This window comes from Crocodylus siamensis, chromosome 1 (assembly GCF_052110815.1).
Source record: "Crocodylus siamensis isolate JL-2025a chromosome 1, ASM5211081v1, whole genome shotgun sequence".
Taxonomy (NCBI): Eukaryota; Metazoa; Chordata; order Crocodylia; family Crocodylidae; genus Crocodylus; species Crocodylus siamensis.
Window position 1 is genome coordinate 191,969,215 of NC_143395.1, and position 14,908 is coordinate 191,984,122.

Genomic DNA, 14,908 nt, shown 5'->3' on the forward strand with positions numbered 1-14,908 from the left:
CCCTATCCCTGCTCTGAGGAGCCCTGCCCCTCCCCCCCCCCCATTCCCCCTGCTCCAAGACTGCAGGGTTTCCAGGACAGTTTTTTTGTTTTCTTTCTTGGTTTCAGTGAGCCCACAATTTTTCATGGCTGTAACAGGAGGGGCACTCTAGGGTCACTGTGCTCTCCCCTAGCTGCCCTCTGTACTGTGCCAAGCTGCCTACAAGCACCCTCGAATCTCGCCTGCCATATCTGTGGTCTTATATATATTAAGACCAAATATATATGCCTTTTGTCCTCTTGGCCATGGTTCTCCCACTATCGCTAGTCCCGTTTTTATAATGGGTGTTCCGTGCACCCTGGCTTTATGGGGTATGCGTGGCTCCAACCTCCCCTGTACCATGCCCCAAGCCTCACAGATGTACCGGATGTTCTTTGGTTTTACTTGATACTTCACTGTCACTTGGGCCCTCCGCAGCCCTGTCTTGATCAGCGCCTTGCTGATGCTCTGTTCCTTCACAGTCTTATCATACTTGGCGCCTCTCTGGCGCTCGGGTTCTCTACAACCTTGTCTTGCTCTACCGCGCCCCGCTGGGTGTTTGGGCTCTCTGCAGCCCTATCTCACCCTGCACATCACTGGGTGCTTGGGTTCTCTACAGCCTTATGTCACACTGCACCTTTCTAGACTCTCGGGTTCTCTGCGATCTAGTTTCTCTCTGCCTTACTGGGCACTCGGAGTTGGCACACTCCTGATACTGAGCCCTTTTGGCACTTGGGGATGGCACACTCTCAAATGCCGTGCCTTGTCTGGTGCTTGAGGTTGGCTCACTCCCAATGTTGTCTTTTTGGCTTTCATCGATCGCTGCCCCTTTCTGGGGTTTCCCACTGCCCTCTCTCTGGAGCTCTCAGGCTCTACACAGCCCTGTCTTACTGCTCCCTTCTCTGGGGCTTCTCGCTGCCCCCTTCTCTGGGGCTGGGCTCTCCACGCTGCTGTGGGTCCCATATGAGGCCTCCTCCAACCCCTAATAGCCTCACCCAAACCTCCGGTTAAAATAACAAACAAAGCACAAGCCCCTGGCTAGAACATAAATCTAAGCCATCTGGTTCCAACCTTCTTCTCACCACACCAGGGTTGCTTCATCTGTCCTCAATCTTGGGCCATACCTGCGGTTTGGCCTCTACTCATTACTCGCGTCAGCAGAGTTCCTTCCCCCTTAGCTGCCAGCAGGGAACAGCCTGCCTAGACTCTGCCCTGGGGTTTAAATGGGAGCCAGGCCCTGCCCCTTCTGGTCAGCTGACCACTAGCAGGCATGGGTCACTGGCTCCCTCTAGTTGCCCCAGCAACCGGCACCTGCAGAGTTGTCTCAGTTCTCCAAGTAGCAGGCCCTGCTACAGTGGCGCTCGCCATTTTTCATGGAAAATTGAGCAATTACACTTTCAGCAGATCCTTATTATAGTAGAACATCACTGTTCCAAACTTCTGACATTGTTTAGCACTTCCCATAATTCTCAAATTGGAGTCCGTTTCCAGGTATCACTCTAGCTCAAAGTCCTCAAGTTAAATGCAATCCAAGTGGCTGATTTACTATCTTAGTCATCATTTTACAAATGGGTGGCCAAAACAAACTGGTTTGGGTATGATGCAGGCCCGCACTTCCAACCCTGCTGCTGCCACTCCCCTGCCACTACCACTTCTTCCAATTGCCTTGCTGTGGTGCAGGTAAAACCCCCTGCATCTGGAACAGTGCAAGACCCCAGTTCTAAGACCTTTAATGTTGCCTTTTTAAATCAGTGTTTCCCTCACTCACTCCCAGCCTCACCTTCACCCCAAAATGAGACCTTCACAGGCCAGATCCAGCCGTGGGCTGTAGGTTGCCAACCCATGGTATAGGGAGACAAAGCATTACCAACAGAACCTTGTATTTGAGACTGCCAATCACTGGTAGAATGTAAAGAAAATGCAACTAGTTAAAGTGATTCAGCTGACACATCTCATTTTCTATCTGCGATGTCAATTAATGCCCTTCTGCATATGTAGGTAAAGGTGCAATGGGATCTAATGTGCAACCCACACAATCATGCCTTCTGCTACGCTGCATGGGATCACACATTAGATCCTATCATGCCTTATTGCCAGTGCAGGGCTCTCCCTGCACTGGCAAGAAGCAAGCTCCCATGGCTGGGAGTCCCCCAGCTGAGAGGCTCCCCACTGTGGGAGGATCCCATCCCCCTAAGGCTGGGAGGCAGCGGCAGCGGCAGCAGCAGCAGCCTCTCACCCCCATGGGTTTCATTCAGTCCCAAGGCTAGGAGATTGCAGTAGTTGCAATCTCCCAGCCCCGGGGGCACTCCACACACCTCCCCCTCCCCCCCCCCCCCAGTTCTGGGAAATTGCAACCACATCTCACAGCTGCCAGGATCCAGGTGGGGGAGGCATGCTGCTGGGACCCTGTGTCCACTGCTGGGGCTGATAGTCCCCACAGTTGTGGGACTCCCAGCCCCAGCTGGGTATGGTGCACCCTTGTGGCTGGGAGCCCCATCAGCTGACAGAGCTGGAGGGGAGACTCTATGGCTGGGAGCCATGTCAGCTGCAGGGGAGACCCTGCTATACATACAAATTAAAGCTCTATAGGAACCAGTGATAAAGTTAGTACACATTTTTGAGGCCTAACTTTATAGCTGGTTAGACCTTTTCATGGTGTGACAGGTACTCTGCATATGTAGCTGATCTCAAGGTAATTGCTCTAGTTAGCCAGCTAATTGCACCATACCCATAACAATGGTTCTCAACCTTTTTCACACCAGGACCCATTAGCATAATTATCAGCTTGCCACAACCTGCTACCCACAATACCCTGGCCCTGAAACACAGAAGTCTCTCTCTCTCTACCCTCTTCTCTGGCTCCTACATCTAGCCCCCTCCCTCCCCCTCCAGATCCTGGGTCTGCTCTCTGTGCTCACCACGTCCCCGGCTGCATGCCAGCTCTATGCAGGCTGCCAGCATTGCAGCCTGCACAGGGAAACTGTGCGATTCCCTGGGACCTCCCCATGACCCTACGTTTTTACAACCCACTTTTGGGTTGTGACTCATGGGTTGAGAAATGCTGACCTGTAACATACAGAAGGAGCTTTAGAAACAGGTTAGAGACAGTCAGAGATGCATTTACAAGTTCTGTCAAAACTAGGTTCTGAGGAGGCCTATGAGACAGTTTTTAGGCTGGTTTCAAACATACTGCCTCTACTTGGCTATAGCTGAAAATACAAGTTTCAAGCAAAAATACATTCTACGCTGGTTTGTAGCATGTTTGCAACATGCTGAACCCACTCTCAGGTTCAGAATTTCCTGATTCCCCAATCAATTTAAATGTATTATTTTTCTTTAAGCACATACTCAGAAATTATATACTGCTGATCTGAATTCCAATTGTGGTCTACAGTTTAGTTATGACAGCCTCTCAGTGACAAGAAGATTGTTTTAAAAAGACCAAAATGATATCAGGCAGCAGCAGTCTAGCCAAAAGGAAAGGATAAAAAGCCACACATAGGGCACAGACGGAAGCGACAATTTTCACCCAATCTGGCCATAGGAAGTGGTTGTAAACAATTCACCCACCCTCCAGTGCCAGCTGGGGAACCCTTAGAATGACTGCTCCCTTTCTTGCTTCCCTTCCTCAAAACAGCGTGGTCTGGCAAGGAGGAGAGGTGGTTGTTAGGGGAAACTGGCTGCAGGCTTGTAGCTGCAGCTACATTCCCCCCTCCACTAGGTTCCTTCCCCTCCCCCCCAAACCAACAGCAAACTGGTTGGTCTGGGGGATCATTGTAACTCTGAACACTTTGTGCAAAGCATTCTGAGTTACAAGTGTCTGTCCAGGCAGGATGGCTCACCATTGGCGCTTCTACCCAGGTCTTGGTTTGGCACTGTGGAGACTGTGGCTTCCAGATTCCTTCCAGTGATGGCCAGATGGTGGAATGCCTGTGATATGAGTGGTGTGTCCTCATGGTGTCCCTTAGGGAACAGGCAAGAGAGCTACAGGAGGTGGCAACAAAGCTCTGAAGTATCCTCTTCCATGACTTCATTACTTCAGTGCTGGAGGAGACCTCTAGGACTATGGATGAAGGACTGCCAGAGGCAGCGCTAGAGAAGAAAGTGGACATGGAAAGTGGAAACTGGAAGCTTATGACCTCTGGTAGCAAGCAGAAATCTTCATCTCCGCCTGCAGCAGTCTGCTTGAAGAACACATATCGAGCCCTTGCAACAGAAGAGGAGGAGCAGGTTCCATTGGTGGAGGCGGCCAGGCCAGGCATCCCCAAGGTTGGAAGGATTAAGATCACTGCCACCAAGAAGAAGTGATGGGTGATGGTGGTTGGAGACTCCCTTCTGCTCTGGCTGCAGGCATTCATCTGCCAGCCTGACCTGTTTTCTCAGGAGGTCTGCTGGTTGACTGGAGTCTGGATCTGAGATGTTATGGAAGGATTATTGAGACTCATCCAGCTCTCTATTACTTAATGCTGTTCATCCAGGTGGGCACCAGTGATACAGCCAGGGGAGACCCTGAGCAGATCAAAACTGACTACAGAGCTCTGGGAGCAAGGGTGAAGGGAACAGGGGTGCAGGTGGTCTCCTTAAACCTTCTGGTCAAGAAGGGCCTGGGCAGAAGCAGTTGTATCCTACAGATCAATGCATGGCTGCACACATGGTGTCACCAGCAGGGCTTTAGTTTCTTTGATCACAGGATGTTGTCCCAAGATGAAAGAGTGCTAGGAAGAGATGGGATCCACCTGACATAGAGAAGGAAGAGCATCTTCACAGATAGGCTCACTAACATAGTTAGGAGGGCTTTAAGCTAGGTGCACTGGGGGATGAAGACCAAAGCCCTGACATAAGTGGGGAAGTGGGTGACTTGGAGAAAGAGCAAGCAGGAGGGGGCAACAGAGGAGGTGCTTTCATACTTCCTGAGAAATCAGAGCAATCAAATAGTTACCTCAGGTGCCTGTACACAAATGCACGAAGCCTGGAAAACAAGCAGGAAGAATTAGAAGTCCTTGAACAATCGCGGCACTATGACGTGATTACAATAACAGAAACTTGCTGTGAGCTTGCAGGATGGTAACTTGGGCAGCAGAAACCACAAGATGACTAAGTTCATGATCTTGAGGAAAGGGAGGAAGGAGAGTAACAGAGTAAGGATCCTGGACTTCAGAACAGCAGACTCTGACTCACTCAGAGAACTGATGGGAAGAATCCCCTAGGAGGCCAGGCTGAAGGGGAAAGGAGTCCAAGAGAGCTGGTTGTATTTTAAAGAAACTTCAGTGAGGGAACAGGAAAGAAACATTCTGATGTGCAAGAAGTCTAGAAAGTATAGCAGAAAACTCATGGTGATCAGGAGAGGTCCCGGATGATTGGAAAAGGGCAGATATAATGCCCATCTTTAAGAAAGGGAAGGAGGATTCAGTGAACTACACACCAGTCAGCCTCACCTCAGTCCCTGGAAAAATCATGGAGCAGATCCTCAAGGAATACATTTCTAAGCACTTGGAGGAGAAGGTGATTGAAACAGTCAGCATGGATTCACCAAGGGCAAGTCATGCCTGACCAACCTGACTGCTGTCTACGAGGAGATGACTGGCTCTGTGGATGCAGGAAGAGCAGTGGACGTGTTATACCTTGACTTCAGCATGGCTTTTAATATGGGCTCTCACAACATTTTCACAGACAAACTAAGGAGGTACAGGTTGAATGAATGATCTGTCAGGTGGATAGAAAACTGGCTGGATCAACTGGCTCAGAGGGTAATAATTAATGGCTCTATGTCTAGTTGGCAGCCGGTATCAAGTGGAATGCCCCAGGGGTCAGTCCTGGTGCTGATTTTGTTCAATATCTTCAACAACCTAGAAGATGGGATGGAGTGCACTCTCAGAAATCTTGCACGTGACACCAAGATGGGGGAAGTAGTAGATACACTGGAGGGTAGGGCTAAGGTTCAGAGAGACCTCAACAAATTGGAGGATTGGACCAAAAATAAACCTTGTGAGGTTTATTTTGCACTTACAAAGTCCTGCACTTATGATGGAACAATCCCATGCACTGCTACAAGCTTGGGACCAACTGGCTAAGCAGTGGGTCTGCAGAAAAGGACCTGAGAGTTGCAGTGGACAATAAGATGAATATGAGCTGCCAGTGTGCCTTGGGGTGAAGAAGGCTTACAGCATACTGGGCTGCATTAGTAGGATGAGAAGGAATGTTGCCAAATTATTCTTTCCCTCTATTTGGCACTGGTTAGGCCACATCTGGAGTATGTTCTACTTCAGAAAGGATAGGCATCCCACTACAGAAAGGATGTGGACAAATTGGACAGAGTTCAGTGGAAGATAACAGAAATGGTTAGGAGGCTGGGGCACATGACTTCTGCAGAGAGGCTTAGGGAACTGGGTTTATTTAGTCTAGAGAAGAGAAGACTGAGGGGCTTTAATAGCAGCCTTCAACTACCTGAAGGGGGGTTCGAAAAACGATGGATCTAGACTGTTCTCACTGGTGTCAGATGACAGAATGAGGAGCAATCATCTCAAGTTACATCAAGGGAAGTTTAGGTTAGATATTGGGAAGAAACTTCTCACAAGGAGGGTAGTAAAGCACTGAACAGATTACTCAGAGGTGGTGGAATCTTTATCTTTTGAGATTTTTAAGACCCAGACAAAGCCTTGGCAAGGGTGATATAGGTGGGGCAGTCCTGCTTTGAGTTGGGGGTTGGACTAGAACTCCAGAAGCCCCTTCCAACCCTAATTTTCTATTATGCTATCACTAAGCAGGAATTTGTGAATGTTTTGCTAGTTATTTTACTAGCTGTCTCATAGAATAATGGTTTATTTATTGGAAAGTAGTTTATCAATGGGAAGGAAATTTTTCTAATGTCAAGCAATGATATATTTTCTATCAATTAGGGGAATTGTTTTAGTACACAGGTAGGGCCAGATTCTATTCCATCTTTTACGCATTACAGTGGACTTGGATGCCACACTGTTCAAGTCCTTGAAAATCCAGGAATGCACCTACTTTTGTGTCATGCTGTTATCTTAGCCTGAAAACTGTGCTACAATAACAAAAACAAAAACCAACAACCCCCGCCCCCCAAACCAAATAAACAATAAGGAGGACCCGCTTACTTTTGCTAATAACTGTTTTTCAGGGACTTGAGCAGGGCGGAAACACACTTCCACGTATGGAATCCAATATGGCCTGTAGAGTCTTAGCAGGACTTCCAGTAATTCCTGATACTTACCAAGCAAAGGGCAAAGTTAGAATTACAGGTAGTGAACCCAGTCGGTAACAAAGTTTTCACGATTACCCATCATGTGAATGATGTGAATACTTAGTGTGTTTGAATGAGGCCATATGGAGGCAATGAATTTCTGTGAAAGAAGCTTATTTCTCATAGTGGGAGGGACTACATTTTGGAGTGAGTGAACAAAATCTGCATTTACAATATGATATGCAGCCTGGAAATATTTTGCAAGGAAAAATTTTGCTGTCTCTAATGTAGGGGAGTGGATCTCCATTGCCTTCTTCATTCCAACAACATTAAGCCTGTAGAAAGTCTTTCCCTCTTAAAGTCTATTTGTATTAGACTGCTTTCAATTACCAATGCCCAAGATTTCTTCCTGAAAATGTTTTCTATTGCAGGTCACATTAAGTCCTTACAAGGTTGAAATGTTTTCAGTGGATTACTAGAGCAGTTCCTTTTGCCATCTCACCAAGAGAGTTTTAATTTCCACCAGGAAGAGGAAGACAATGGATGGAGAATAGCAGGGGAGTTCTTGGATTTGTATCTATGACCAGTTTAAGAATCCAGTCAGGAGATAGCCCATCTTATCTATGAGTGGAGAACAATCTAAGGGGAAACATTCAGAGTTTGGGTCTCATTTTCAGGCATTGTTGCTGTGGATGTTGAAAGTTTCCTAACCTGCTGAGTCTTGTGAACTTAACCACAGACAAGAACATTGCCAGTTGCTCAAAAGAGCCTTTGGTATCTGATGGGAGCTGAAGGTGGGCTGTGGATTATCAGGATGACTGGTAAATCTCATCTCCCACAGCATAATAAATATGTCTTCTATTTTAGACCCCTGTATAAACTCTCTCAGCACTAGACAGTTAAACAAGATTTGTAAAAAAAAGTTTAATTTGCTTTTTTAATACACTGCAGAAATGTACTGTTATGTATAACCCCTTACTGATGAGCATCACTCATTGGGAATGTCATGGTAATTCATTACATAGTCCATACAATTTTAATTAGAGGTTTTATAATCACTCAAAATACTCCTACTCCTTTCATAGCAGTATCAGTTGTTTTTGTACTCTAGCTGCAATTCATCTTTATTATTCTCAGTAATTGCTAATATCAAGAATATAAAAAATGACTACACTGCATTGTGAAATAATAAAGGTATTTTTAAGCCATTCTAGTTTCTATATAATGGTGTCTGACAAAACTGGACAAGAATTATATGGCAAAATTTAGACTTTCAAGAAGTTTCTGACATGTTTTGAGGAGTCCTTTTTTCATTCCTGAATACAAGTTGGCATGTTTTAGGATTTCTTTAAAACTGACAATACACAATCAGGGGTCTTGCACACTCGTGTACAACACACACCACGTGCTGCCAGTTTCTGCATGGAATGCAGTGTGATTAATGCAAAATTCCACCACTTAAAAGGCGTAGGGTAGAGTGTTCCCGCATTAAAATTCTTCCCAGTGAACTGATGAGGAAACTTGTAAATATCTAATCAAATAGTGAAGTATTTTTATTTCAGTGTAACAGTCAAATTCTACCCATCTTGTTTGAACATATGGAAAAAAAAAAACGCTCTACACCAGGAATGTCAAATGCATCAGACCATGGGCCAGATCCAGTCCTCTGTGAAGCACTGTATCTGGTCTGCCAGACTACCGGCATAGCCGGGGGGAGTGGCCTATCACAGAATGGCCATCAGCAGTAGGAGGGCAAGCAGAACTGACACAGCTCTGTTCTCCCTCTGGCCACTTTACCAGTCACCATTGCTGCATCTCTACCTTCCTGGCCCCCAGCTCCTACCACATGTTCTGTGCTGCAGCCAGTGCTGGAGCTGCTACTGCTGCATGGTGCACAGGTGGTGACAGCTCCAGCTCTGACACAGGGCATCTGGCAGGGGCTGGAACTGCCACCACATGGCCTGGGTCAGAGTCACAGCTGCTGCTGCCACCATCATGAGCTCTGGCAAGTCAGAGCTGCTGCCACATGCTCTGGGTTAGAGCTGGAGCAACTGCTGCAGCTGGAGCTACCTCCTCCATGTGCTCTGGTGAGCCAGAGCTGCTGCTGTCCGACCCGGGACTTAGAAAAATTTAATTGTGCCTAGCAAATGTGAGGTGACAAATTATTTTTATCATCATTATAATCTGCAAATTTGCTGCTTTACCTGAGATAAAATGTAAGAATAATATCCGTGTCTTTGTCACTGTCATTAAAATATAGTTATCAAAAAACACCTGAAAGTTATTTGCTCACTGCTTTCTCAATCTCTTTTTTATTCTTCAGATGCCTTCCTTGGCACCAGCCAATCTTGCTGCTCATATAAGGGCTTCCAGAAGGCCCAGCGTTGGTGCTGAATCCATGGAATTTGGCTATGCAGGACAGGAGCACACTGTGGGTGTACCAACCTTCTCAACACAGAATAGAAGCTCTTTGCATCTAAGCACAGGGGTCTTAGATGCAATCAAGGGACAGACTTACTTCTCAAGGGCTACAGCAGTCATCTGCAGAAGGCAAGATTTCTTTTCTCCTAACCAGCCTCTACTGGATAATTTCCCATCTCTATCACAAACACTGCAGTTCATTAATCAGGCTACAAGCTAAAGAGGGCTTGGTTCCAAAATTGATTCTCAGTCAATTACTGGCCTGTAGAGTTCCCATAGTAAAGCTTTTGCTAAGGTGGAACAATACTTAGGAAAAATAAAATGACTACCCATACTAGAGGGTCCCATTGCAGTCTGACTCTTAAACAACCTGTAACCTACCACCACCATACTCCCTTCAATATTTAGTCACAGTATCTTAGCCTGGCTTTAACTTGTTTGCTCTTTTAGTTCCCTGTAATCCTCTCCTCCATGATACAACAAGGTCTTCCTTGCAGAGCTTTGCATATACAACTCAACATTTGCATTATTCCTAATCCTCTGAGTAAAATCTCTCCTTTTTACTACTCACCAATTTCATGAGATCTAAAATTCCATGTTTACTGGCAATGCTGCTAATCTGACATTAAGGGAATGCAGTCAAGTCTAATTTTATCAAGAGAATAAAACGGCTGTCTAATAATAGACTAGGAAGAGCAGGCATGGTTCTGCCATCTAATGATCCATCTGCTTATCCGAAAAGCCTTTTTTCCCAGGAAAAAAATGAAATAAGATAGTGAGGACTACATTTATAACTGCCTGCTTCCTTTATATGAAAAAAAAACCTGGCCTCAGCCTCTTCAAAGTAAAACATTTTAACTGTCCTTTTAAGGTTGTCTTGTTTTGTCTTTTCGTCTTTTTGGTGCTTTTGTTTTCTTACCAAGAGTAATATGAAACAATTACTGCCAGTGGCTCCTCTCTGCTCCTTCATGGTGCTCCTACATACTTTCATTTTTTTCTGGCACACTTTCATAAGCTGACAGCATAGATTCACTCAACCATTTATTATCATGTGCATGTACACAGGCCAGGATTCAAATGGGCCAGTGGTGCACCTAGATTTAGGTGTTGCCTCACCTGACTTCAGAGCACATTCCTCAAGTGTGTATGTCAAAATGATTTTGAATCCCTGTACAGTCAATAGACAGACTCTGGAGGCACCTAAGAGCAGTAAAGGTTTAGGCAACTAGGGGCTGTATAAAGATAATGAGGCGTACTAAGTGCCGTCAAAAAGTGATTCAGAAAACCCTGAGACACTGAGAGGCAGTCAGTAAAAACCACTAAAACAGGTGTGTGTCTGAACTCCCCACCCCTGCTCAGAAGCTTAGGTACCTGACTCAAACTATCTACTGGGCGTCTCTGTTTATTTGCTGTCACCATGCCTAAACCCACATTTGAAGATAGGCAGATAATAGGTTTCTGAAGCTGGGCAACTGAAAATTGCCTGTGTGGGATTGTGTCCTCCCCCACTCCTATGCGTCTACCAGTAGCCCAGTGGCTGTTCATGAAGTGAAAGCCACAGATTCTAGGTGTCCATCACCCAGGGGTATCCGTTACTTCCCAGGACAGTACCATAGCACCAGACTGCAGAACAGTCCTGTTGAAGCTGGGCTACTGGGCAGCCAAGAGTCACAGAACCAGAAGGAGAGAGAGTGCTTCTATGCTAGCAGAGAGAAATCCTGCTCCCTGGCCCCCAAATCATCAGAACAGGCAGAAGGAGGCTGGAGCTAATGGGGCTTAGCCCCACCCAAACAGAGCTGAGGGTAGGGCTCCGGGCTGCTGCAGCAGGGATGTGGGGGGAGCGGCGCACACACTCAGATGCACAGCCAGGATCGCAAACCTGGCATGTGGCTCACCACCCAACACAGCAGCCAGGCAAGTTTCAGTGTACTCTCAAGGGGAAGGGACTTGGTGGGGGGGTGCAGTGAGGCAAAAGGCAGGGGCAGGCATGAATGGGGTCCAGGGTTGGGTCGTGGGACACTCGGAGCCCAAGCAGCTAATCCAGGCATGTGGGGGAGCTCCCACCCCTGTGTGCACCCTGGGGGAAGCATGGGGACACATGCCCCCCCCCCGGATCTGTGTGTGTGGGACAGAGCAGGCTCCGCTCTGTGCCCCACTGCCTCAAGAGCCAAGTGGTGCCATATGCATCTTGCCATTGGGCTCTGCATCCTGTGCACAGCAGACACATGATGTGGCAACATTCCTAGTCAGTGAGCACAGAGCGGAGCCTGCCTCTGCCCCACGCAGAGGTCCGGGGGGCGTATGCCCCCCATGCTTCTCCTGGGGTGCACGCAGCAGCGCGAGCTCCCTCATGCCCCTGGACGACCCGCCCAGGTTCCAAGTATCCCATGATCCGCCCTGGCCTGGGGACCCATTCACCCCAGTGCCTACCCCTGCCTCACTCCCTCCCTCACTGTGGGGGGCCTTGATTTGCCTCTCCACCCCTTCCATGGGGGGGGGGGGGGTGCATGCATGCCTGCATGCAAGCACTCAGCTCCCCCCAAATAATATTTTCTCTCTCCACCTGTGATCATCAGCCCACCATAATTAGCAGTCATGACATTAGACATGTCTTTAGAATATGCTTCTTTAGAACTTGGATACACCTCTTGATACTGCAAATGACCAGGCAAATAGGTCAATTCAAGCCTGCAACGAATACAAAACTAAGAGCACCAAAAGACATGGAAATGACCGACAGCAAAGCCAAGTCATAATGATGTCCCTGCATGTTGCCATAACAAGATGTAGTTTGGAACCTTGCTACTTTCTTGCACTTGTTAGGTTTCCTCTGGTAGTAGGAATCCTTCCTTGCTTTTAGCAGAATTTTCAGATTCACTGGAATCTAGCATGGCCACACCATGAGTAGGTCTGCTATGGCCTACAAACTTGCAACCTCTGGACTGTCACCCATGCACTTTAGTATCTATGCCACCCCAGCAGTAGGAATGTTCAGGACCATATTGACAAAAATGTTAAGATTTAAGAACAATTGTATTCTGTGAAGGACAGTGGTGGGAGTAAGCAATAGTCTATGCAGATGTTGGGAGACGAATTAAGGATCTAATTTTCCAACCACTTTCCCCATCTCCATTGTGCCTCCATGCAGTTTCCACATTTTGGGTCTTTACCATCTTCCATCCCTTTATAAGCACAATAGGTTATTTCTGTAGTGAGCTTTTGATTCAAAAACCTGGTGTAGAACTTGAGATGTTTTAAAGTGATCACTCAGTGGAAAATCTGTTTATCAGAGTGGGTCTCAGTGAAAGCTAAAATAAACTTGTGTTCTTTGCTCTAGCAATTTACTTATCCTTAATAATTCCTCTGACTATAATTGAGAGCCATCTGCACTGCCGAGCTTTGCAACCTTTCTTTTTTCATTTAAAGCAAGCGAACTTGCTAGCTAGGCACATTTTCCCAAACTCCTAGAGCTCTACTCATACCTTTGAATGTTTCTTCTTTAAAGCACTCAGTTCTTTCTGCTGTTTCTTTAAATGTTTTATGTAGGCCTACAAAAGAGAACTTGGATCACTTTTCTTGCAAGAATAATGATTGAAACCAGATAAAATCCTGGCTGTTTGAAAATATATATATATATTACATCTTGCAAAGTTTTTGACCAAACTTACCTTCATTTGCTTTAAATCTTCTATCTTCACTTGAGGAATAAGTTCTATACCTAGAAGGTATTAGTACATTTTATCTAGAACTTTAGTCATACTGCTAGATACCAAGTATTTTTCTAATTTCACCACAACAAATTACATTTGTGTTAGATACTGTAATTCACATTAATGAAAACAAACATTTGATTGAGTTTAGCGTGGGAAACAAGTTAAGTATTGAGACATGGTAAAGGCATGTTTATTATTGCTTTTGGAATCATTCATCTCATTTGTGTAAAAAGAAAACAGAACACTATCAGCATTCTGAGTGGCGAAGAAGAACAAGTTAAGCATTTTCAGATATAATTTGTGGAAAAATAGGGCAGACCATTTGTGTAACTTAAGTTTACCTACATATGCTTCTGAACTTTTGTATCTCACTGGAGGTTCATCCTGCACCTTGGAGTCAATGGGTCCTTTGTTGGGTCACATCTTATTTCATGGTCATATCTTGATACTCTTTCAGTTCTAAAGTTGTATTTTAATGTTTACATTAAAAAGGCCAATATGATCCCATGGAAAAAAATCTAATATGTAAGATTCTCCTTAATTTTTAAATGAAATGTTGGATCAATCTTTAACATACTACTCATAACTTATTTAACTAACTACCAATTGTGTCCTTAACTGTAAGATTCTGCCTCTCTTGCAAGGGATTTTCTGCCTTGAAAGGTGAATTCCACTGAACAAAATTTGGATCCTGTAGAAACAGACAGTTTGTGCAGGCCAGAAAAATGTTAACATTCTTAAGTCTATAACATTCCATCCAAATTACAAATTATTTTTAATGAGCACCATAAACATACCTGGGGCTTCATAAGACCCATCAGGGGAGGGGAGAGAGGGGGAGCTTTTCAAAAACACAATAGGCAGTTTAGTCATCCAAGTCCTATTGAAAGTCAATGAGATTTGGGTACACAACACTCATTGTGCATTTCAAAATCTCCCTCAGGTTTGCTACCTTGCTGGACACGTAATCTCTAATGACTTGGAGAATCATGCAGAAATTAACAAATTGTAAAAATTAATAAAATAAAGATGAGAATTGGGATAATTACATGTGATACATAAATGACCACCTCCATTCTTCCACAAGTGGGCATGGGAGAGAAACAGAATGCAGAAAAGATTATAAAAGAACAAGTGCTGAAGTCATAGTTTAAAAAACCGTGTTGTGCAATTTTGTTGTACCCTAAATGCAGAGTTTCAGATTGTATTTTAAAATGTGGATGCCACATTCAATCTTGCTATTTACATTTGACAAAGTTTTCAACCAAGAATAATATTAGCATCAGTTACCACCCTGAAAATGTATTTCATAGGACTAGATGCAATTCATGCAATAAACATACAATAAGATTATTTCTAATGCAGTGCTGTGATGAAGTATTACTGTCTACAGTTTAATTTAATCTCATCTAATCCTTTTCTCATTTATATCACAGCATCTGATTTCATTAATTTTTGGAGAAGAGAAGCTTTGAAGTATTCTACATGCAAATGTTTTACTCTAAAGAGTGATTTTGTAAAAATGGCATTTTCTCTCTCAACACATCTGCCT

The 14,908-nt window shown here is 45.2% G+C and overlaps 1 protein-coding gene across 5 annotated transcripts in view; it reads right to left on the reverse strand.

The window, feature by feature from the left end:
• The window catches only part of PLCB4 (phospholipase C beta 4), a 361,436-nt gene that overhangs the window by 39,781 nt on the left and 306,747 nt on the right, over positions 1-14,908 (reverse strand). For all 5 annotated transcript variants that reach the window (XM_090051542.1, XM_090051524.1, XM_090051533.1 and 2 more), the window contains 2 exons: positions 13,312-13,361; positions 13,126-13,191 (listed from right to left, as the gene is read on the reverse strand). In XM_090051542.1, the coding sequence (XP_089907668.1) occupies positions 13,126-13,191; positions 13,312-13,361 (116 nt within the window). The remainder of the gene's footprint in view (positions 1-13,125; positions 13,192-13,311; positions 13,362-14,908) is intronic.